Genomic DNA, 26,091 nt, shown 5'->3' on the forward strand with positions numbered 1-26,091 from the left:
AGCAGAAGTTGATTCACCGTTGAGTCGGTTTGTTGTATTAATTGTATGAAAGGATGTCTTTCTATTATGCTGCTTCTGAGATGACAGCGACAGCATGTCTTCTTAGGGTTAGGGGGTTGTCGTCAGTGGTGCCATTTGCTCTGATGGTTAAGAAACTTCCTTGGTATGATTTTTTACGATTTTTGAAAGTTTAAACTACGGAAATTAACATTTCCCTACATAGCTATTATGTATAAATGTTAATTACTGTCACTTTATCTGCTCTCCAGATGCTATCGTCACTGTCCAATGAAAAACAAGTATTTAAACTTTCGTCGATTTTTAGTTTACTACATAATTTGAACACAAAAACTGTTCCTCACACTGTCTCAGCATTTTTTAATGAAGGAACCAATAGAAATTATACTAAATAAACCGAAATAAACTAATTTTTACATTCACTTTCATTAGAAATTATGGCGGTTTTATCAATCTCCTGTAAAGTACTGTTTTTGAGATACATATTTTTTTATTTTATTGGACAGCGACGATATTAACTTTTCTATACATGTCTAATAACTTCATAACTATACTTATACGTATTAACATTGACCTAAAAATGTTTTAGTATCATATGAACTTGCCCATAAATGTTTTATCGAATGCTACTGCATCTTAGCTCTCTATTAACATCTAATAACTCTTCAATACATGTCTATTAACTTTATTACATGCTTATAAACTATTTATTAACATTTTCCTAAATGTGCGTTAAGAGCTTATTACATGTAAAAAAAAAAAAACATGACATTATCCATTGCCTGAATGTTTATGTCAGCTTAAGTCCTTTGCGTAAATGATGTTTATAAACATGATGCTAATGTTTTTTTTTTTTTTTTTTGTCTAATGTCTATTAACATTATACTACATTTCTCTCTCTCCTTATATAAATGATTAATAATGTTTTGCTAACTTTAACATTGGCGTAAATGTGCGTAAATGTCATATACGTTTTCCTAACACTTCTGTTAACATCACATTAACGTTGTCCCAAATGTGTGTTAACAACACCACCTTCATTTCCGCCTAAATGTCTGTTACTTTGCTTTAATGCTTAATGCCTGTTAGCATCACTTAAACATTTTCTAAATGTTTTTTAACGTATTTACTTCACGTGAATATTAATTTCTCTTAACTTTTGCTCAAATGTCTGTTAATGTCCCTTTAAGTGTATAACATCCTCTGTTATAAGTGTATTTTAATAGTTCATAACATTTCCTAGATGTCTATTAATGTTGCATTAACTGTGAAAATGTGTGTAAAGGTCGTAAACATTTTTCTACACTTCTGTTAACATCACATTAACGTTGTCCCAAATGTGTGTTAACACCACCACCTTAATTTCCGCCTGAATGTCTTCTACGGCCATCTTTACCTTTGCTTTAATGCTTAAATGTCTGTTAATATCACTTAAACATTTTGTAAATGTTTTTTTTTTTTTTTTTACGTAACTAATAACTGTTAATTAAGAGACGCCTAAATATTTATTTACTTAATTTACTTTACGTGAACATTAATTCCTCCTTAAGTTTTGGCTTTAATGTCGTTTAAGTCACTTAAACATTTCATTAATGTTTTTTTTGCGTAAATGTTTATTCACTTTACGTGAACATTGAGTCCTCTTTAACTTTTGCTTAAATGCCTGTTAATGTCAATTGAACATCCTCTAAGTATATATTAATACTTCTTAACATTTATTAGATGTCTATTAGTGTCGCATTAACTTTCTGTAAGTGTTTATCTTTACATTTATCAACATTTTCATCTTCTATTTTATGTAATATTTTATTATCACGTAAACTGAACACAGATTAACGTAACTTCTAACTGTTAACCAACAATCGCCTAAATGTTTATTTACTTTACGTGAACTTTACCTTTTAATTCCTTCATAACATTTGCTTAAATGCCTGTTAATGTTAAATGAACATCCTCTAAGTGTATATTATTACTTCCTAACATTTCCTAGATGTCTGTTAATTCGCATTAACTTTTTGTGAGGGTTTATCTCTACATTTATCAGCATTTTCCTTGTCTATTTTATGTCATATTTCAATAATTTGTAAATTGAACACAGATTCTGACCATAACCTCAACCCAGAACCCAGAATTCGACCTTTATTTCTGCCTATATGTCTGTTCCTGCCATTACTACTTTTGCTTTAATGCTTAACGGCTATTAACATCACTTAAACATTTTGTAAATAGATATATATTTTTTATTTAACTACTGACTGTTAACAAACAATGTTAATTTACTTTACGTGAACTTTACCTATTAATTCCTTCATAACTTTTGCTTAAATGTCTGTTAATGTCAATTGAACATCCTCTAAGTGTATATGAATACTTTTTAACATTTTCTAGATGTCTATTAATTTTGCATTAACTTTGTGTTAGCGTTTGTCTTTACATTTATCAACATTTTCATCATCTATTTTGTGTCTAATTTCATTAACCTGTAAACTGAACACAGATTTTGACCGTAACCTCAACCCAGAACCCAGAACCCAAAATCCAGAACCCAGAATTTGACCTTAATTCTGGTTCTAACCCTGATTCTGGTTCTAAACCAACCAATACTGCAGCTCCCGTAGATTTATCAGAGGCAGTGCTCTATTTAATAACGCTGTTCCAATATTTGACACCAACCTTTACAGTGTTTTAGGTTCTTCTTAAGTTCTTCTTTGGTTCTTCTTAGGTTAGACTTCACCAGGGTTCTGGACAATATATATAAAATATATAAAAGAGCTGCTGTATAAAAAGTAAAGGAAGAACAGGATCATAATGCAGTGTTTTTAGCTCACACCGGACTCAGATCAGCGTTTGTTAATGTGGAAATTGATCCGCGGGGGGGAGTTGAGGAAGGTGATTATTAATTATGCAAGTTCTTAACTGAAGGGAGCCACACACACACACACACACACACACACACAGTGCTGTGATCTCGGTTTCAGTCCTTTGCATTTCTCATGGAGACAGATTAGGAGGCTCAGGATAAGTTCGCCGGGTCCTGCAGCGTCCGAACTGATTTGGGAGCGCCGGTTCTGGCCCCGTGTTCGATCGGGTGTTGTAGGTTTTGGTTAGAAGTGAAAGGCGGAGGCAGACTCTGCAGACTCGACTGCTGCTGCTCGAAAAGTGTGACCCGCCACGCTGGAGTGAAGCATGCAGGCCCTGTTATTTGAATATGTGCAGCAGCAGAGGCAGCAGCAGGGGGTGGGCGATATGTAAAAATGTTTAAAAACGATATTTAAAGTACAAGAGCTGGGAAATATGATGGCGGTATGCTTTTTCAAGCATGTCAAGCATATAAAAACAGGCTAAAAGTGGAAACTGAACGTTTTATTACATTTTTTTGCATAGAGAGAGTATAGTGTACTACTATTACTTCTTCTGACAGACTTTAAAATAGAAACGTACTTTAATTTTTTTCCTAAAATGTTTCTGTTTGACAATAAAAGCACATTTGCTTTTCTAAAATAACTTTTAAATTGTTTTTTTAGTTCTTCAAGCAAGCGTTTGCTTCTAAATGAGATGAACCAATGTGTAAAATCCTGATTAATTGAATGATATTTTGAAAAAATTGCATGAAAAAAGTGTATTTTATTAGCGTTTTTTTTTTTAAAGAATCTGCCACTGCTGATATGCATTTTCATATTTTGATATATAAGTGTCCAAACATTGCATTAAATAGCATGCATCGTAAAAAATAAATAAATAAATAAATAAATAAATAAATAATACAGTATTTTGACAAAACAAATCGCTTAGCTCTAATTTAAAAGAATTTAATGAATATTTAATGGCAAGTTCTGACAGAGATAAATATTTATATTTAGTTATTTAGTGGCAGATTTAACCCTTTTAGACCCTGCATCCATTAGAATAGACATGGTGTGTTTTCTAATGTCTAATTTAAACACAAATTCAAACCTATTATTCATCAGAAAAAAAAAAAAAAAACATTTATTAGCCAATCAAACAGCAGCTTAGCCCCGCCCACTGCGTTGACGTAAAGCATGGTGGGATCGCAGCTAATGATGCAGAGTAAACACTATTTTTACTCTGCTACCGCTTAGAAATAATTGATAATTAAAATTATCAATTAAATATTTATATAAACATATATATAAAAATGTGTGTAGAATAAACAAAAAAAAACGTTACATAAAAAAGTTAGTTATACAAATAAAATAGCAGTGTTAAACAAATGACTGCACTGCAATGAACTTGAATGATTTTTTATTCATCTATTTGTTATTTTATGTTATTATGTTATTTTACTTATTTACTGAATCCTCTTTTTATGAGCACATTACAGACAGAAACAGCATTTATATATATTTTTTTATCACTAGAACATAAGTCTGGTCTGAAAGGGTTAAACATATATAAAATTCAATTTTAGGAAAAAATGCTGTTTAATTAAGAGCTGGAAAAAAGTGATATTGCAGTCATTTTTCCCCGTCAGTGATCCAGCAATATTGCACTCTACATATACAAGTATGGACCATAATAAACAATATTGTGTAGATATTACCTGTGTCTGGTGGATGTTATGAAAAAAATGAGAATAATATAAATTTTTATGCATTGTTATTGTATCAAACATAAAAAAGTTATTTTTTTTTTATTAAATTTAAATATTGCACGTCTACCAATGTGGCTATTGCGATGATAACACTGAACTGATATATCGTGCAATGAATTGTATCTAAATTATTGGAATCATATGCAAAGAAACATGTTTAATATTTTACTTTTACTTTATTATTTATATTAACTAAATATAAAATTAAATAAATCGGTCTGTTTTCTGTGTTTAAGTACAGTGTGATCAGAAAACTAAGGGCGTGGGTTGTTGCAGTGCTGCTGATTCCTGGTTGTTTTTAGCACAAGAAAAATTCACACTGTTCTCATTTCCTACTATATATCTACTAAAGACAAGAGACAGTATACAGTATCATTTATTTTACTTTAATAATGATAATAATACATTTTATTTTTCAGCGCTTTTCAGGAAACTCAAAGACGCTTTACATTGCATAAAAAAAACAAAATATAAAAATACATATTAAAATAATCATCATCATCATCATTAGAATTACAGTAGAAATCAATAGAGCAAAACAATCAAAGCATAAAAGATAGAAAATTAAAAATTTTATAAGTTAAAAACAGATGAAGAAAAGGAGAGGAGGGGGAAAGGAGAGGCACATAGAAATGTTGCATCATGCGTTGAAAGCAGATCTGAAAAGGTGAGTTTTGAGGAGAGATTTAAAAGTGGGAAGATCAGAGCAGTCGCGGATGTGTTTTGGGAGAGAGTTCCACAGGGAGGGGACAGCTTTAATCCTGGATATATGGAGATATTTGGAGAGCTTTATTATTCGTATCATGAGATTCTGGATCATTGACTTCTGTTTCAAATCTGATAAAATCCTTGTATTGTTTAATTTCTCTGTGTGTCAGGGGTGTGCCATATCATACCACAGTTAAATCAACACAGTTAGTGTTACGGCTGTTTTAACACTAACTGTCTTGAGTTAATACTGGTGAAGTATGTCATAGAAGGATGCACAGTAACTGTAAAAAGGAGAAACCAGAGCAAAAACTGGTTAAATATTAGTTTTTCCATCAATATCAAACAGTTGTAGGATGTTGTATGGCCTGTAGAGCAATGCTATCTGCTTTGTTTCATAGCTTTATTAATGTTTTTAACTTTTAGCTTACACTTCCTGACTGCTTCAAAATCACCTTCTCCAGCCTTGAGCCGAATGAGAGGGACGGATGTGTGTGTATTGATTTTACCTAATTAAAAACCTCTGGACTATAATCAAGAGGAAGATTAATTTTTGCACTAGGAGTGGCATAAAGTTATCCAAAAGCAGTGTGCAAGACTGGTGGAGGAGAACATGATGCCAGGGTGCATGAAAACTGTGATTAAAAACCACCAGGGTTAATCCACCCAATATATTGAACAGGAAATTGTCTTCTTTGTTTCGTAGCTTTGTTAATGTTTTAACTTCAGCTTACACTTCCTGACTGCTACAAAACAAATCACCTTCTCCAGCTTTGAGCCGAGTGAGGGACGGGTGTGTGTGTGTGCGTGTGTGTGTGTGTGTGTATTCTGATGGCAGTCGCTGTCGGTGGGGGGCTGTTATGCAGTAATGAGAAAAATAATGGCAGTGTTTTTCAGTGTTTTGAGAGATAGCCTCAGACAGTATTGAGTTGGTCTGGGTTTTATTTTTGGGGGAAATGTGAAAGCTTTCAGTCGTTGATGCTTTATACCTGAGGACCCAGAAGTTGTTTGAATGTTTGAGTTGTCATTATGGTGGGCCAACTTTAAAAGAGACCCTTCGACTTTTGCATTTTTGATTTCACTAAATGATATATTCAAATCAGTGGATGTCATATAGAATACACTATAGCTTACTGTTAGTATAATACAATACATATGCATGTACTTGCATGTACTTATTGCGTTAATTTGTATTAATTGTATTTAGTGCATTGTTCGTTGTCTATTGTAGTTGTATCTTGTGTCTCTATAACTTCTTTCATCTTGTCTTCTGCATTTGCACTATTGTCCTTTATCTACTGTACTTCTTAACCAGAGATTGCAAACTTATAGTACAGCGAATTGTGCAGTTAAATAAGACTAATTACATTCTCTGCAATGAAACGGTCAGGGCTCATAAGGCACTTATGCTCACCCTTATGCAGTAGAGGCGTGGCCAATATGGTTAAAATAATAATACATCAAGATATTTAAAGCAATTTTTGACACAGGAAAATATTTACATTAGTTGGTTTGTACAGTATATTTTATGGTAACATTATGCATGAAATAAGGGATTGGCAGTATGGTAAAAAAAAAATATATATAGAATAATATAAACAAAAAGTAATTAAAATTGCACCAGGAGTAAAGCAGCATAAAGTTATCCAAAAGCAGTGTGTAAGACTGGTGGAGGATGCCAAGATGCATGAAAACTTTGATTAAAAACCAGGGTTATTCCATCAAATATTGATTTCTGAACTCTTAAAACTTTATGAATATGAACTTGTTTTTGTTCTTTGCATTATTTGAGGTCTGAAAGCTCTGCATCTGTTTTGTTATGTCATTCATTTCTCTTTTTCTTGCAATAAATGCTCTAAATTAGATCATTTTTACTTGGAATTTGGGAGAAATGTTGTCCGTAGTTTATAGAATGAAACAACAATGTTCATTTTACTCAAACATAAACCTATAAAAAGCAAAATTAGAGAAACTGATTCGGAAACTGAAGTGGTCTCTTATTTTTTTCCAGAGCTGTATAATATATATCACAATACACTGACACAAAAACAAATCAGTAGTGGCAGATGCTTAAAAACTAACCATCTAAAATCTATTCTATTCTACTATGCTTAATACTGCAACAGAGAGTTTAAATTGAGTTAAACAGTCAATTCCAAAAATAAAAAAATATATACGTTTTATGAGAAAAGCAGAGTAAACGTGTTTTTAACCCATTTTTTCCACTTTTTTCCACTTTTTACAGTCCCAATACTGCATGCCCATCTTCATGCTTTCAGTTGTATTTCATTTCTTTTGTTTTCAGTCTTCACTCAAGAGTAAGAGAAACTACTTGCTTTCATCTTCTTAAGCTTTTGCTTTCATGATTTGAGGCTCGCTCTCGAACTGAAAGAGTTAAAAAAAAAAAACACGCTTTTTCATTACTAAAGCTCAACAGCAGAGGAGGCCTTGCCTGGTTTGAGGACGGCTGAATGGTCAGACGTTATGTGATGTCGATAAGCGACTGCTAAAATGCTTAAATTTACCTTTTATACTTTTATTTATCTACTTTTTCTATTCTATTATATAATATCTGCATTCCAGTTGGACAAGATCAAAGGAAAAAGGACATGAATGGGTTAATTATATATAAATACAGATAAATATTATTTATTTTCTATATATATCTTTATTTTATGGTCAGTAGACCTTATACCCAGTGCAGACGTGGTCATTTACTCATATTCAGTGTTCTCTTCACTGCTGGCACTGTGCTTTTCTTTTTTCTCACTCTATCGCTGCATGTGTTACTTCCCTAATATAATGCACTAGAGGCTTTTTTTTTAACAGTTTACAATGATTTCTGCGAGAACAGATCGCTAACAATACGACTCACACAGGCCAGAGTCAACGGGAGCACTTTCTGTGCCTTTAATAGTGTGAAAAAAGCTTAAAATAAAAAATATATATAAAATGCAGACAATAAAGTGAAAGGTAAAAATGAATGCTCCCTGCTAGGCGACTGGTTTTATATAGTGTATATAGTGCAGGAGCTGCTTTAGCATTTATTTCTGGTACTTAAGAAATGAGTCATCATGTTGTATGGCTTTTTATAACTTTAGTTATTTTGTTTTTGCATCCAGGGCAATATGGTAGTAGTCAGTGTTCCTAAAGCACTTATTTTACCATCGTCATATATCATATATGTCATATCATGTATACAGTGTATATATAGCTTATATGTATACAGTGTATATACAGTGTATATATAAGTTTTGATATTCAATACAAGTCAATACAGGTTAAAAATAAAGTTTTACATACTATATACAGCTATTTTCGGCACTTAGGAAATGAGTCATCTTGCTTTTAGACTTGAGACAGCTCATATTTTTGCTTTCTGGAACTTAGTGTATCAATATATATTTTCTATAAATGTTTCCATTATTTATTTATGAGGGCGTATACACAAAGAACACTGTTAAATTAAAAATCCATGTGCACACTTTACAATAAGATAACATTAATCAGCAGTAGAAATGATATACATTATTAAATGTTAAATGGTTAAGTGCTGTCTCAACTAAACTATAACGCTTTAGAATGGTTAGTTAATGGTAAGTAATAACTGAAGAAGAATTGAGAAAACAGTTCATTATTTTACTATAATGATTAATAATGTCTTAACTAGTGCCGATTAATAGTTAATTGAGATGTTTGGATGTAATTACTGTAAATTAAGTGTTACAGAGTGTTCTGATCATTATGTTTAAGCTTCTGTTTATTGGAAAACACTGTCAGCACTATGAACTCATCTTCTCCATGCTGACCGCTGAAGGAAAAAGTCTCTTCAAACCCGTTTAGCATCACCTCCTCGCCTCCTCAGACTCTGCTGGGGCGTCTACTCCAGAAAAGGTGCTCGCTCAGCGTTCAGCTGTAGATGATCTGTTAGGTGCAGCGTTTAGTTTGAGTTTCAGAGAGAAGCAGGTGAAGCTGGTGAAGCTAGGCCTGTCATGATAAGGATTTTTTGTGGACGATAAATCGTCCCAGAAATTATCGCGATACACAATATTTTTGAGACTATTAAATGCCACCAACAGAATGATACCAGAATAGCATAAAAAAGAAAATTAAACACCTTTTAAAGACTACATTCAGAGACAAATTTTGAATTAATCAACCATTTACTATAATTAGTTTTGGAGTTATATACTTATTTCTTCACCTACTTTGGTCCTCACTGTGTCTATGGAGTTCCTGAAGCATGAGTGGCTAAAATACTGTTCACTGTTATATATGTCAACAAACATACAAATAAAGACAATAGACTATATCACGATTTTCTAATATTATTGAGGTCATGTTCATTTATTGTATGATACATCGATATTGCGATTATTGTGATAGGCCTAGGTGAAGCTATTGTTAGTAATGTGATGTTCCTCAGCAGTTCCTGTGGTCATCATTGCATGTTACGGATGTCCGATAGGTAATGAGTTTGTGTGTGTGTGTGTGTGTGTGTGTGTGTAGCATCATTTACACATGCATGTAAAGGAAGCTCAGTATTGCTAAAGAAGATCTCTGTGTGATCTCTGATGGCTTCTTGTCTTGTCCCTCCACAGCTCTTCCCCCACATCACGGACATGGAGGCGACAGATGGCTATCTAGCAAGTAAGTGGTGGTTTGTCTCTGAATTGCTCTGAGTGATGTTGGTCGTGATCTGGTTGATTGTGATTGGGTGATTAATGGTTCAAGATTCGTAATAAAGCATTCGTAATATTAGGAAAACATACAGTACAGTAAAGTGGTATTAGTTCATATTTTGAACTAATACCACTTTAAAAAAAAAAAAGTTTCAAAATTGAGAAATAAATGGAAAATGTGTTGCAATGGATGTACTGTATGAATGCAATCCTTGATATATCATACAGTTTCCAAATTTATTTGATGTTTTTCATGTTTTTGACTGATTTCATGATTTCAAGAGTTTATTACTGGTTATTAACTAGGTTATAAACTAATAAGCAGTTATAACACATAAATAGAAAGGGAAACAGTGGGCTGTCGTGTACCAAAAAGTGAAGTTATTTTTTGGCAAATAATGAGTCATATAGAGATTTCTCATATATTCTACCTTTCTTGTCATCTTTACATTTTTGAAGCGACTCTGATTCTGCTCTGAACAAAATATGAACTAATACCACATTACTGTACTGTATGTTTTCCTAATATTACGAATGCTTTATTACGAATCTTGAACTCTTGTTCATGGAACAGAAGAATAATAATTATGAAACTAATACGTAATCATATTGGAAATCTTCAGTAAAGAAAACACCACAGTGGGTAGATTAGCTTATTAGGAGGTCTGAAACACTGCGTCACAAAAGCTGTAAATCAGACTCTTGGATCAAACTATTTAGTGTCTTATTTTCCGTCTTATTTCTGACATGACCTTTCTGTGTTCGAGCCCCTTAAAACCCCTTTAGAACATCACAGGATCACAGCGGTAAAAACTTTAGCCCAGAACCTTTTGCTACCTAGTGTAGAAGCGTAGACATGTAGAAGTGTAGAAGATTAGAAGTGTATTAGATTAGAAATGTAGAAGTGTAGAAGATTAAATGTGTAGAAGTGTAGCAGTGTCGAGTAGAAATGTAGATGATTAGTAGTGTAGAAGTGTAGATGAATAAAAATGTAGAAGATTAGAAGTGTAGAATTGTAGATTAAAAGTGTAGAATGTAGACAATTAGAAGTGTAGAAGTGTAGATTCGTAGTGTAGAATTGTAGAGGTGTAGAAGATTAGAAGCGTAGATTAGTAGTGTAGAAGTGTAGAAGATTAGAAGTGTATTAATGTAAAATCTTAGAACTGTAGAAGTGTAGATTAGACGTGTAGAGGACTAGTAGTGTTAATGATTAGAAATGTAAAAGATTGGAAGTGTAGAAGATTAGAAATGTAGAATTATGGATTATTTTACAAGTATATAAGTGTAGATTAAAAGTGTGTAAATGTAGATTTGACGTGTATAAGTGTAGATTAGAAGTGTATAAGTGTAGAAGACCAGTAGTGCAGAAGAAGTGTAGAAGTGTAAACATGTGAAGATAAGTAGCGTAGAAATTTATAAGTGTAGAAGAGTAGAAGTGTAGATGATTAGAAATGTAGAAGATTAGAAGTGTAGGAAATTAGAACTGTAAAGGTCTAGAAGCTTGGATGTGTAGTAGTGTAAAAGTGTAGAAGTGTACAAGATTAGATGTGTAGACATGTGTAGACATGTAGTAGTGTTGAAGATTGAAGAGTAGAAGATTAGAAGTGTAGAAGATTAAAGTCTATAAGCTTAGAAGTGTAGAATTTTAGATTAGAAGTGTAGAAATGTAGAGGACTAGTTGTGTAGAAGAATAGAAGTTTAGAAATGTAGAAGCTTAAAATTGTAGATATATAGATTAGTAGTGTAGAAGTGTAGGAGATTAGAAGTGTAGACATGTAGAAGTGTAGAAGTGCAGTAGTGTAGAAGACTAGTAGTGTAGAAGATTAGAAGTAAATATTAGAAGTGTAAAAGTGTAGAAGTGTAGAAGATCAGTAGTGTAGAAGATTAGTAGAATAAAAGTGTAGAAATGTAGAGGATCAATAGAAGTGTAGAAGATTTAGAAGTTTAGAAATGTAGAAGCTTAAAAGTGTAGAAGTATAGATTAGAAGTGTAGGAGATTAGAAGATCAGTATAAGTGTAGAAGTGCAGTAGTGTAGAAGATTAGTAGAATAAAAGTGTAGAAGTGTAGAAGATCAGTAGAAGTGCAGTAGTGTAGAAGTGTAGAAGTGCAGTAGTGTAGAAGATTAGTAGAATATAAGTGTAGAAGTGTAGAAGTGCAGTAGTGTAGAAGATTAATAGAATAGAAGTGTAGAAGTGCAGTAGTGTAGAAGATTAGTAGAATAGAAGTGTAGAAGTGTAAAAGTGTAGAAGTGCAGTAGTGAAGAAGATTAGTAGAATAAAAGTGTAGAAGTGTAGGACATTAGAAGTGTAGATGTGTATAAGTGTAGAAGTGCAGTAGTGTAGAAGAGTAGTAGAATACAAGTGTAGAAGTGTAGAAGATCAGTGGAAGTGTAGAAGATTAGTAGAATAAAAGTGTAGTAGTGTAGACGTGTATTAGTGTAGACGTGTAGGTGTAGTTAGTCCTCCTAGCTTCGCTTTGTTGAACACATGCAGCCGAGAAACAAATAAGCTGTTGAAATATCCCACTAAACCCTAACAGTTCTGCTCTTGGCTCCCCTTGAGATTTGTTATCTGTGTGGGGCTTCAGTACCAGGTGCACGGTGGTACCTTCCCGCCTGCTGACTCGCGCCCCCCCCCTTCATATTCCCTCAGATGGAACAGGCTGATAAAGTGTCCCTCATCAGAGGATTCTTGCAGGTGTATTGGAAAATGAAGAAGGTTTTACAGTTTAACTTTTTTTTGTTCCAGACGCTCGTAACGTAGAGATTAGCGAATGGAATAAAAAAAAGAGAAGTGCTGCTTCAGCTTCTTTTTGTGTTTTTTGTTTTTTTTTTGTCTTTTTAGAGCGCAGTCAGTTTGTAAAGGTTTGATTACCTTCTTTTTTTTTAATTTCGGTTGATTAACCGTCATGGAATTACTCAAATGTCAAAGAGACCCATGACAAAAGCTCCTGATCCTCAGTAGTACTGAATGAACGTGGGCACTGAATTACGTACTGAAACAAGAAAAGAAAAAGGCAGTTTGAAACCATAGTTCATGCAGCTCTGCTATGTAGGCTTGCACACAATTAGCTCCTGACTCGACCACATCTCTAATACTCGCTACCCATCTAGTTCCTCTGAAGTTTCTTTGCCCTTGCGTCTAAAGTAAACTGTGTGCTGAGAATATTTGCTTTCTTGGTTTCTCTCGCTGTGATAAATCAGGAGAACCAAGCCTGGCATGTTTGTGCTTTAAGTGAAGACCACAGGTTAGCATGTGCCTAAGCAATGAGTCTAGCAAAGCTAACAACCATGTACAAAGCTATCTAAGGGCATAGATGATGTGATATTTATGCCAATGCGGTGGAAAAGAGCGAAAAACAGGGTGCAAGTTGCTTCCATTAAGTTAACTATATGGAAAAATGGTTGATTTCTTGTTTTTTCTCAACTGTAATAAACCAGGAGAACCTAGCCAAGCATGTTCACGCCTCTAGTGATATCCACATGCTATAGCGCAGAGGTCCAGAAAAGCTAGCAACCATGTATGGGGCTATCTAATGCCACATTGGAATATGGAATGGAATATCTGATATTCATGATATTTTAGGAATGGTTGGTTTTAAGAATGGTGGGCTTTATAACTGTGGTAAACCAAATAAAAACCAAACCATTTGTGTTAATGCAACTAGCAATGACTACATGCTAGAAAGTGGCTAAGCAATGAGTTTAGCAAAGCTAGCAGTCTTGTACAAAAGTATCTAATGGCATATATGATGTGATTTGTGCAGAGAATAGTTGGTTTCTTTGGTTTCTTTTTTTGTGATAGACTAGAAGAACCAAGCCAGGCTAGCACGTGGCTAAGCAGCAACTCTAGCAAAGCTAGTAGCCATCAATTAAGCTATTCGAGAAGGAACAGTTAAATTAGATTAATTTTGTCATGCGATCTCTATGCCAAAAATGGTTGATTTGGTTTCTTTTAGTGTGATAAACCAGGAGAGCCAATCCAGTCACATATATGCTATTATTGATGTCCACAGGCTTGAATGTGGCTAAGCAATGTGTTTAGCAAAGCTAGCAGCCTCGTACAAAGCTATCTAATGGCATAGATGATGTGACATTTATGCAGAGAATATTTGATATAATAAACTAGCAGAACCCAGCCAGTCACATCCAGGCTACTAGTGATGACTACAGGCTAGCATATAGCTAATCAGTGAGTCCAACAAAATTTGCCACCCTGAATTAAGCTATCAAATGATATAGATAGTGTGATATGTATGCAAAGAATGGTTGGTTTCTTGGTTTCTCTCGCTAGAATAAACCAGGAGACCAAAGCCAAGCACAGTCATGCCACTACTGATGACCACAGGCTAGCATGTGGCTAATCAGTGTGTCCAGCAAAGCCAACAGTCTTGTTTGAATTTGCCTGTGGAAGAGCTATAAAAGCAGTGAATGAAAGAGTGAATCTCGCCCGTGATGTAATCTCTGTTGATGCATGAATCTTTCTGAGGAAAAGAATGGAAATCTGTGCCAAGAATGGTTAGTTTTATGGTTTATCTTGTTGTGATCAACTTGGAAAGCACAATCAGGCGCATTAATGCCACTGGCAATGACCACAGGCTAGCATGTGGCTAAACAGTGAGTCCAGCAACGCTAACACCCTCAAACGAGCTGCCTGTGAAACTGTGGAGATAAAACAGGGAGCGAGTTTTGCCAAAAATGGCAAAAGTGGTTGATTTCTTGGTTTCTCTAACTGTGATAAACCAGTAGGACCAAACCAGCCAAATGTATGCCACTAGTGATGACCAGGCTAGCATGTAGCTAATCAGTGAGTCCAGCAAAGCTAGCAACCATGCATGAAGCTATCTAATGGCATAGATAATGTGATATTTATACAAAGAATAGTTGGTTTCTTGGGTTCTCTCACTGGGATAAACCAGGGGAACCAAGCAAAGCACAGTCATGCCCCTACTGAGGACCACAGGCTAGCATGTGGCTAAATAGTGAGTCTAGCAAAGCTAACACCCTTAAAGCAAACTACCTGTGGAACTGTGGAGGTTAAACAGGGAGCGAGTTTTGCCAACGATGTTAACTCTACGCCAACAATGGCAAAAATGGTTGATTTCTTGGTTTCTCAATCTGTGATAAACCAGGAGAACACACTCTAGCCTTCCTCAAGACATCCAGCAAAGCTAGCAGCCTGATATGAATCTATCTGAGGAAGATCAGCGAAAGCAGGGAGCGAGTTTCGCCCATGATGTGGAACTTTGGTCTGGAGTTGCAGCGCTCGACAGGAAAAACCAGATCTTAGCTCAAAAACCTGCATGTCTACAACATGCCACGACCAATCGCTGGCTTCACTGGGAGAAGGGATCCTGTGAAAACGTCGGCTTTTGCTCCTGTGCTGATGTTACCAGGCAGCACCTGCCTCTCGGGCCCAACCCTTTCTGCTGGAATGGGCCAAGAGCCAAGTGAAATGTGCAAATCAGTTCAGGTTACTGTGAGTGTCTTTTATCAAAACACTTTCAGTATCCTGGTAGCTTAGCTTAGGGCAAGAGATGAGTTGTTCTCATCAGATTTGTTGAAGAAACGGTTGGTTGGAAACATTTCGCGTCAGTTTCTCCATATTTCAAGCCAGAACCCAATAAGATTGTGTTTGTTTTAATCATTGAAGTGAATCATCATTTGTGTTTTTGTTCGTCTTTAGGCTTGTAATTGCGTAACTGCTTTGACAAACACTGTGAAACTGATTTGCAATCGATGAAGTGAGCAACACTCCTAAAAATAAAGCATCACAAGAAAGTAGGCTTTTTTTTGCAGTCCTGGTTCTGGAGGCACCCTGCTCTGCACATTCATTGATTTCCCTGCTCCTAAGACAAGCCGTTTAAAAGCTGCAATGGATGTGGTAAAGTGTAGGAAAACCACTAAGATGGGCAGTACTAGAATCTTTAAATCAGTACAGAAAATAACAATTACAGCTTCTTCTCCATTCAGAATGCAGATTATTCCTGGACTAACCTTAATGTTTGCCCTAATATTCTTCAAAAGAAGTGATAGATTTTTATTTTCAAGGAAACATTTTTGGTTGCTTTGTTTTCTTTTTTTTGGGGGGAGGGGTGAAAGAGAGATCTACTTCTTTTTTTTAACCTTTAAAAGTTACTTCACACAACCACGTACATTCTTGATGCTGTTTGTCCTGGACTTAATTCCCGACTCATAAAGGTGAAATTGTTCTTTGAGGCATTATAAGAGCCACTATTGGTTCTATAATAAATTGTTTCTGTAAAGTAGATTGTAAAGAACTGTTAAATTAGTAAAGAAACTTTAACTTAAAGTTCTTTTCACCTAGTCCTAAACCTTACAGTCTATAATTGCTTTATAAGACAATTTTTAGAGTGTATGATCTAAGATGATGCCTGGTCCAAGACTTAAGATTTAAGTGTATGTGAACAACATTTTAATGCTAAAAAGAGTAGAGCAAGAAGGTAAAAATTGTTTTTTATTGCATTTATTTTTAATTTATCGCATTTTTTATCCGGAGCAACAAGGTTATTCTTATTACAGAGGTGGGCCAATGTAGCGTTAGGAGTCTTACCCAATGACTCTAATTGCAGTAGCGTAACATTAAGTCACCCAGAGCAGGAATTGAACCACAGTCTCCCACATGATAGGGAAGCAAACTGGCAGGTAGTGGTGTTATCCACAGCGCCACACCAACCACTCAAAGAGTGGCATCGCATGAAGAGTTTTATAAATAATAATTTGTTTTGTGAAATCTACTTCTATGTCTTTACACCTTTATAAGGCGTGCTGGCTAATTGTGAACTAAGCAAAATTCCTGACACAATACAAATTAATAAAAGACCATGCGTTTTTTAAGTGATGTCGTAAAAGAACCGTTTTTGGTTCAAACGTATTTGAAGAACACTTGGAAGATGGAAAGAAATTGATGTAATTTGTGGATCATCTTGAAGAAATATCCAGTCTCTTTTTGCAACCCAAAACGTTTTTTCTGCTGCATCACTTCAAGAACCATTTGTAGCATCTTTATTTATTCATTATTTATTACTATTTAAAGTGTGTAGGCTGAAGGATTACTGGACAAGTCCAGTGATTCTCAACCTAAAAGTGGGTCGAAAAGACAGTCTGGGCGGGTTGCTAACAGGTTTAAAAAAAAAAAAATATATATATATATATATATATATATATATATATATATATATATATATATATATATATATATATATATATATATATAAGTTTAAAATTTTAAATAATGAGTGCTCTTATTTGATTTTAATCTTGTCTTTTATATTGGGAAAACAGAGTTATGTAGAGCGGTGATATATCTTTTTTTATGGGCTTATTTATTTATGTATTTAATTTTATTGTAGTAACTTTTATGCACCTCAGTTTCTTAAAAAATGCTTTTAAATTTATTTTTTTGAAGGATATTTTTGTTTTTTTTAATACATTTATTTTATTTGTAGTCTATAAAAGTAGGTTTTGACTTAACGACCGTGAGAAAATATGGGTCCCAGGCTGAGACTAGTTGAGAAACCCAGGTCTAGTTTATGAATATAGCTAGTATTTTCAGAATGTATGGATAAATTTCCATCATAATCCTACTCCAGGATTAGAGTCAATCCCCGACCGGAGAACTGAGAACAGGTTCCATTCCTCAGCGATTCGTACTCCTCCTTTGTCCAGAGCGAAAGCACATGGAACAATCCATTCTGCAGTTTCTGCTCTTCGGGTTGAGTCAGTGGATGATCAGATTATGACTCAGCGGTCTCTCGCTGCAGTTCTGCAGTCACTCCGGTAGTCTCCAGTGGCTCTCCTACGACTTCTCGACTTACATCAGCACGGGGGCAGCCAGTAGCCTTTTTAATATTATCCCTGCTTTACTGCTGCTGCTGCTGCTGTTGTACAGCTACAGCCTGAGCCAGGCCTGCAGACAGTCAGCAGATCTGAGTGTGTGAGAGTGTGTGAGGGTGTGTGTGTGTGTGTGTGTTAAGCTGCTGATTTGTAAAGTATGAAAACACATATATCAGTGAAATGGAACAGTAGTAAAACCGTGAAAACCACATGCCTGCATCGGATGGAGTGTGTCATAGCTTGTCGGGCGCTAACAGAAACAGTGTTTGATGGATATCAGCCCAGTTTTTTAGCTCCGTGATTATTTTGCAGGCTGTTATCTCTGGGTTTCAAAGCTGTCTGGCTTTGTTCTCTCTGAAAAAAGTCATATATGTGAAAGATGTGAGAGATGTGAGTGTAAATTATCTTTAAATTAGTAAAGAACCTTTACCTTCATTTCTTTATGTATTTAAATTATGAAAAAAATCTCTAAGAAAGCACTCTAAGAGTGCTCTAAAGGTGCTAAAGAGGGTTATTGCAGAGGTGTAACATAATGAAGTAAAAATACTTTCTTAAAGGAGAACTCTGGTGTAAAATGGACTTTTGGTGTAATAAAACATGATACTTACCTTTGATGATCCAGAAATTTTAACAGTTTGTCCAAACACCCTTCCGACTGGGTGATACAGGGCATTATTTGCCTCGATAAATCGCTTTTTCCAACATTATCCAGCTCAAAGTAGCTCCCCACCTCCTTACTAGAATCTGGAGAGCACTGACATTTAAAACGAGGCATTAATAACTTAAAAAGCTTACAATCTATAATGCTAACTTCAGCTCCAAGTGCTGTCATTACTGAACTGAAAATAACATAGACATATATATATATATATATATATATATATATATATATATAGACATAGACTCCACATAGCCTACTTCCTGGCGCCATGTATCTATATATATATGTCTATGTTATCTTCAGTTCAGTAATGGCGGCGCTCAGAGCTGAAGCTAGTGTTATAGCTTGTAAACAGTAGTTTTCATTAATACGCTTCTTGTGCACTTTTTTAAGTTATTAATGCCTCGTTTTAAGTGTCACGGCTCTCCGAATTCTAGCAAGCAGGTGTGAAGCTACTTTGAGTCTGGATAACGGTGTAAAAATCGATTTATCGAGGCACATAATGAACTGTGTCACCCAGTCTGAAGGGTGTTTGGGTGTAACTGTTAAAATTTCTGGATCATCAAAAGTAAGTACTTTTTATCATGTTTTACTGCATCAAAAGTCCATTTTACACCAGAATTCGACTTTAAGTAAAGTAAGAAAGTATTTTTACTTCATTACATGAAACCTGTGCAATAACTAATGTATTTAACATATTTAAAAGGCTCTCATTTAACAGGAGGAGCGTTTGATGGATGGTAGCCCAGTTTTTTAGTTCCTTTATTATTTTGCAGGGCCTCAGAGTCGTCTGGCCGCTTTCTCTTTCTCTCTCTCTCTCTCTCTCTCTCTCTCTTTCTCTCTTTCCCTCCATCGGGGCTGATAAGCTGCTCGTCTTTGCCAGGCCTATCTCGTTCCCTGAGAAAGTTGGCCGGACCGGGAGGCCACACAGCTAACGTACTGTACTGTTATGGAAAATCCTCTCCTCGGCCATCACTCAAAATCGGAGCAGTTTGCTTGTTCCCCGTTGCCAGGGGACTGCCGGTCACCTGAGATTTCCCTCAACCTCGCCGCTGTAACCAGAGACGGACTCCGGGATTGTGTCATTGACTGCCTCTCTCTCTCTGTCTCTCTCTCTCTCTCTTTCTGTCTCTCTATCTCTACCTCGCTCGCTCTCTCGCTCAGGTAGACTGACACCGTCTCCCACACTGCGCTGGCACACACACATACGAGTGTGCTGTAACACTCCCGTCTCACCCCCTGCTCTCCCGACTCACCGTCCAGTCTCCGGTCTCACCTCCGGCCGCTGTTCTCCTCAGCATGCTCTCTCTAACGCTGGATTCTGTGGCGTATCCAATTTGATAAGGGTCAATTTTCTGCTTCCAAACGGCAAAAAAAAAAGCAGCACGACACCTGACTTTTAACTGTAGCATTAAAGATACTTACATTATAGCTGCCATTTAACATCCTTGTAAAGCTAAATTGGTACATGTTACAAAATATGGATCTCTTATATAAAGAGTTTATAAAGCGTTTATAAAGGAGTTTATTATTGGTAATATTAACTAGGTTGTAAAACCATTAATAAAGCAGTTACAACACATCAATAATCAATAGAAAAGGCAACATTAACATATCTAATAAAATAATATAGAAAATCAGTATAGTATACAGTAATTAACTAATGTAACTAATGTAATATGAGGTTAGTATACAGCACATTATGATGACTGGATAAATCATTCATCTTGGTAGTTAAAGTGATAAAGTTGTTAAGATATACATTTATGCTGACTGATGAAAAAAAAAAGATTAAGAGCTTATGAGGCGGTATTAAGATATTTAAAAAAAAAAAATCATTTAAACTCATTTATAAACCACTTATAAACTTTTCATGAATGAGCCTTACTGTGGTACCAAAGTGGTACCAGTAAATTTAAAGGAGATGGAAAAAAATTAAAAATAAATAAATTATTAGCTTTCAATGTCAGAAGTCTTTTTGGATCATTTCTATTGGTCCGCTCATCAAGAACTTTACATTATGTCACAAAGTGAATTTTTTTTAGGGATTTTAGGGGTGGTATCTATATTGTATCATACACTTTAATATGAAGATTATTTTTGATACATGATAAAAAAAGTATAAGAATTGAGTATATTATTGAATTTTTTGAGTAGTATATATATATATATATATACATGCAGTATTATATTCTTAAAATTAATTAGATTTTTTCAGTTTTTTGTTGTATTGCCAATAATAATTCTATGGTAAATATACTTTACCTTGTAGTATTATGAAATGTCTTGGGGACACCCTACTCTCGCACTACAATATATAGATAAGCTTTGGTATAATCTGGACCTAAACCTGTGCTGCACGTCATGAAATGAAAAAGGAAATGTTCTAATAGAGGCGCAGATGAAAGAAGGTAATTAGAGAAAGACAGAGTAAATCATTCCTGCTCTCGCCGTGACTGATCTAATCTCAGCTAATCTAACCTGTTTGTGAAGGAGGGACTGACTAGATACTCAGGATACTCCATAACAATAGGAAGCTTAACTCTGACATCCCAGGTACTTTCCACACTTCACCAACCACGAGCCGACCAGCAGGGCTCTACAGAACAACAGCGCAGAGTCCATGTGGAACATCATGAGCACAAAGCTAATGCTAGCCTGTTTGGAACATTCTGATGCCTATGTATGAATTTATTTCAAGCATTTTTTTTTTTGAGGGCAGAGAAGGCCACAACTTTTGTTGTAAAAGTTGGTTAAGAGAAGAGAAAGAGCATGTAATGTTTTAATGGAGGATCCTAAGTTAAAAATAAAGGTGCTTTATGTGATTTTTGAGTAATTCCAATAGAAGAACCAGTTTTGATAATAAAATAACTGTCTAAATCTTATAAGGTTCTTTTTACCCACTTTTCATATCTTTTTTAGAAATCCATAGTTTAATTTTCTATCTCACACATTGAACTTTTCCATGTATATATATATATATATATTTTTTTTTTAATAGTCCACAAGCTCCCCAAGGAGCTGTTTGAGAGATCACTAAGCCTTAAGTGACAATGAATGAGATAAAGATGTTCCAAATGGTTCCTTATATGTTGCCATTGATTAGCCAATTTTGCTTCCATTAAGTTTTTATAAGAGTTTGTATAAGAGAGGTCTAAAGTCTAAGTAAGGTCTAAAACCTTATATAACAATTTGGGGTTTGTTGAAATGCTCTCAACACTCACTTTACAGTCTTCAAACACAACCTCAAAATCTAAACTCTCAAAGCCAAGAAGACTCAATGTAGACATTTCGTTTTCAAGGCTTTTGGATAATAAGTCCCTCATGGCTTCTTCTAGAAGAACCACTTTGAATACATAAAGACGGCAAGGTGAGGCAAACATATTTAGAAGAGAGGTCTCTTAAAGGGCCAAGAATCTTGATGTTAAAGCATACTTTCTTTTCAATTTTACACAGTTATATCTTAACGGTTTCTATTCGTGCAGAAGATGTAAAAGTTTCATGTTTGATAAGAAACGTTACTGGAAATTCTAATTGTATTTGAAATAGAAACTATTAAAGAAAAATAAATCAATCTACAACTGTCAAAATATAATGAATAAAATCATACCATTAGCCCTTTTCTAAGCTTTATTTTAGAATCAATATCTTCTTGAATACAGATCAAACATGTCATGTCCTACAAACCTTTTGTTTCATTATGGTTGTCTAGTTTTTATAGCTTTTTATGTTCAAAAATGCAGCATTTAGTGTTGATTCCTCTTAACCCTTCTGTTTTGTTCATTTGTCTGGAAAAGCAATGGTGTTTCCGGGTCAGTTTTGACCCGGTGCATGTTTAATTACCCAAAAGATGTCTGAAACCGAACAAGTCCTTACAAGCAATGACAATATTTCATTACTAACTCCATTACTACTTTTTCTATCAATATTTAGTGCAATTGTGTTCCTTACCTCTAACAGATAATGCTTCAATTAAAATAATTCAGTAATTTTTCAAAATATACTTGTTCAAACTTTTTTTTTTTTTTTAATGTTTCACTACTTTATTACTTTTGAAAGACCGACATGTATAACACAATAATTTAAAATAACATTAAAACATAACATTGCAATTTTGCATTTAGCTGCGGTTTTTGCAGGGGGTGGTTGCAAATATGTGAGAAGAACCATTTTTATATTATATGTTGATTACACTAATTAAGGCGAGCAGAAAAAGGATCATACTTAAAAAAAAAAAAAAGAATACTTTTAACTATTTTTCCTAGATCTTCAAGCTTGAAATCTGGTCAATTTGACCCAGAACATAACAAGAGGGTTAATAATCTGAAATGATTAAGTCTTAATGGAAGCAGAGAATGAAGAGGCAGATTCTCCAAATGTCCTGTATAAGTTTTCAGAATGTAAATAACTTGTATCACCTACACTTGTGGCCCATTTATAGGCCAAGGCCTCTTAAAGGAAACCAAATATATTTCTTCTATATGGCATCACTCAAATCCAAGAAGATCACATGTGAAACTTCTTCAAACCTGTTGGAAAAGTTGTCCATGTGGCTTCTAAATAAGCTCTTTGAGAGAACATCAGGAGTGTGTAAAGGTTTAGTAAGGGATACACTGCTAAACATGTGCTTTAAATGGGTATTGGTACCACTTTAAAATAAGACTACCTTTATAAAGGGTTTACAAATGGATTATAAAGGAGTTTATTATTGGTAATGAATTGATCTGAGGTTGGAAATACTTTAAAACGTGTACTTTAAATACTTTAAAATGGGCAAAAGTGTGATTCTACATTTATTTATATTGCCAAACCTCAGATCTTTCTAGATACTGATCTTACTTTGTGCTTTCCATCAATCAGCATTAAACCTGTCATAGTACTATATATGTATAAGTATCTTTAACTATTTACTATACATTTAATTACTTAGTTGAATTAAATGACTAAGCAAAGCACATATTTGACACTGTTGCCTTTTCAACTGATGTGTAATAAAATAAAATTAATAATAATACAATAATTAAGTCATTTATAAACCATTTATAAACCATTTATAAACGCGTTATAAATGTATTATTTCTTTTAAGTGGTACCTGGTTATTTATGTTTATATGATTCCATAGAAGAAGCACTTTTGGTTTTGAATGAGCAAAGCTATAATGAGAGATACACTCTTCACCAGTCTCTATCACAAGCATAGCTTTTTAAAGAAGACAAAGAGATTAATCTACTGGGTCACTCAAAGCCCAGACCAGTATATGTGGAATTTCAAGGCTGTTACATACAGAATTCTAAACTTTAATTCAGACTCGACTGAGTTCCTTCCTGACTCAGAATCCTGCATGAGTTGGCAGCATTTCTTACATTTTAGACAAAGGCTTTGTCATTTCTTGTCCTGGAGGTTCCTGGAGGTCTCCCCCCAGGGGAATTTAGTCCCTGAGGGCTGTATTACCTGGATCGGGTGTTTTAGATTGGGTGGTAGATCTTCAGGACCAGGAATGAGCACCCTTGCCATTGATGAACCACCTTCTTACATTTGATGTCATCAAACTTTGATAAAATAGAATGGTAGTGCCTTAATCATTGTAATAATGTCAATATATAATATGAAAATGGTTCATCTCACATATTTGAAACCATCCCCTGCAAAAACTAAAACTGAACTAAAATTGCAATGTTATGTTTCATTGTTATGTAAAACTAGTGTTTTATATGTTGAAAAAACAAGTGAATTGACCTAATTGAACCACCACCTGTTAGAAGTAAGCACCATTACACTAAATATTGATAGAATAATTAGTAATGGTATTTAGTATGGTATTTACACAGCTTATAAAGATTTTTTTTAGGTTTCAGACATCTTTTGGATAATTAAACATGCACTGGTTCAAAATGACCCTGGAACACCATTGTGGGTTAAAATCCTTGTCTTCTTAATAAAGTGTTTGAGAGCAACAGTTGTAAACTTGTGAAGAGGTAGAGTTATAGGTATACAGTATATAGCCGTGTTTGAGTAATGTTCTAATCTACATTGTGACAAGAACTACTCAAAGTACTCAAAGTAAAAGTAAAAAGCAAAAATTCTTTAAGGCATGAAGGTCAATCAATCTGAAACATTTCAAGAACTTTGAAAGTATCCTGAAGTGCTGTCACCGCAAATACCCTCAAAAATGTTGATGATGAAAAAGGCACTAATCAGGACCGTCACAAAAAAAGAAGACTAATAGTTTACCAGCCTTAGACACTGCAAGTAATTGCAGCTATTTATTTGTCTTTTCAACAAGTTGTTACATAATATACGTAGTATGTAGTTTGGCTACCTTCTGGTCTGATTATCGGGCCCAATCACTTACATCCATATGTGGGGCCAATATGGAACCAATGGTTCCCAGTTGAGGTACTCATATAGACCCCACATATAGACCCCATAATGTTCTAATCCATATTGTGACAAGAACTACTCAAAGTACTCAAAGTAAACGTAAAAAGCAAACATATTTTAAGGCATGAAGGTCAATCAATTTGAAACATTTCAAGAACTTTGAAAGTATCCTGAAGTGATGTCACCGCAAATACCATCAAAAATGTTGATGATGAAAAAGGCACTAATCAGGACCGTCACAGAAAACGAAGACTAATAGTTTACCAGCCTTAAAAACAGTTGTTACATAATGTACAGTGTAGTTTGGCTACCTCCTGGTCCAATTATCGGGCCCAATCACTTACATCCTTATGTGGGGCCAATATGGAACCAATGGTTCCCAGTCGGGCTCATATAGACCCCACATGGTCACAGTTTTGTACTGTATTTTGTAACAATGGCACATCATGGTGTTCCTACCACAGCCACCATCAACTGGCTTACTGGCTCGGTCCAAACTGGCCACCACTTGCAGGCCTATTGTTGGGTCTGCTCCGAAGGGGTCTGGAGGAAAGTGGATCAGTCAGGAAAGGCTCGCTCCCCCCGGGTGAATGCTGCTGCCGTTCTGTATAGAGGCTCGTGGCCTGCATGCACAGGGTGTGGAGAGACGAGGAAATCCTATCTGGACGTCAAGGATGTGGTTGAAAGCTTAACAAGCTCTCCCTGCAGCAGATGATGTGCCGCCACCCTCCACCCGCTGCAGCCGGCACACGGCGGCGGGGAAATGGAGAAGGCTGCTATAAGGCGAGGGGGGAAGTGTACAGTATACTGTACCTGAAATCAAGAGCAGAGTGTAGAGCTTCCTTTAAGAGGCTGAAAGGAGAGAGTAGTGTACAGTTGAGAGGGATGTACAGTGTACTCGTGAGGCCTCTTCGCAGGGGGTAGCTTTAGCTATCTGCTCTTTAGTTTGGGCTCTGTTGAGTTGGTGATCAAATGGTCCTGGTGTACACTAAAAAAATGATGATAAAAATTTACTTAAAAAAAAGTTTCGCAACTTTCTACATTTGCTTATTTTAACTAAACATAATTTCAGATAAATTTAAGTAGCTAAAACTTGGTTTCAAGACTTAAATGTTACATAGAGTAAATAAGTGAACTGAACTTCAGTCGATCCTTTCTTTTAGTAAACTTTA

At 35.1% G+C, this 26,091-nt stretch overlaps 1 protein-coding gene across 1 annotated transcript in view; it reads left to right on the forward strand.

Moving 5' to 3' along the window:
* The window catches only part of ikzf2 (IKAROS family zinc finger 2), a 94,506-nt gene that overhangs the window by 1,045 nt on the left and 67,370 nt on the right, over positions 1–26,091 (forward strand). The window contains exon 2 of the mRNA XM_007253251.4: positions 9,940–9,988. Coding sequence (XP_007253313.3) covers positions 9,961–9,988 — 28 coding nt within the window. The 5' untranslated portion in view covers positions 9,940–9,960. The remainder of the gene's footprint in view (positions 1–9,939; positions 9,989–26,091) is intronic.

This window comes from Astyanax mexicanus, chromosome 11, assembly GCF_023375975.1.
Source record: "Astyanax mexicanus isolate ESR-SI-001 chromosome 11, AstMex3_surface, whole genome shotgun sequence".
NCBI classification, from domain to species: domain Eukaryota; kingdom Metazoa; phylum Chordata; class Actinopteri; order Characiformes; family Acestrorhamphidae; genus Astyanax; species Astyanax mexicanus.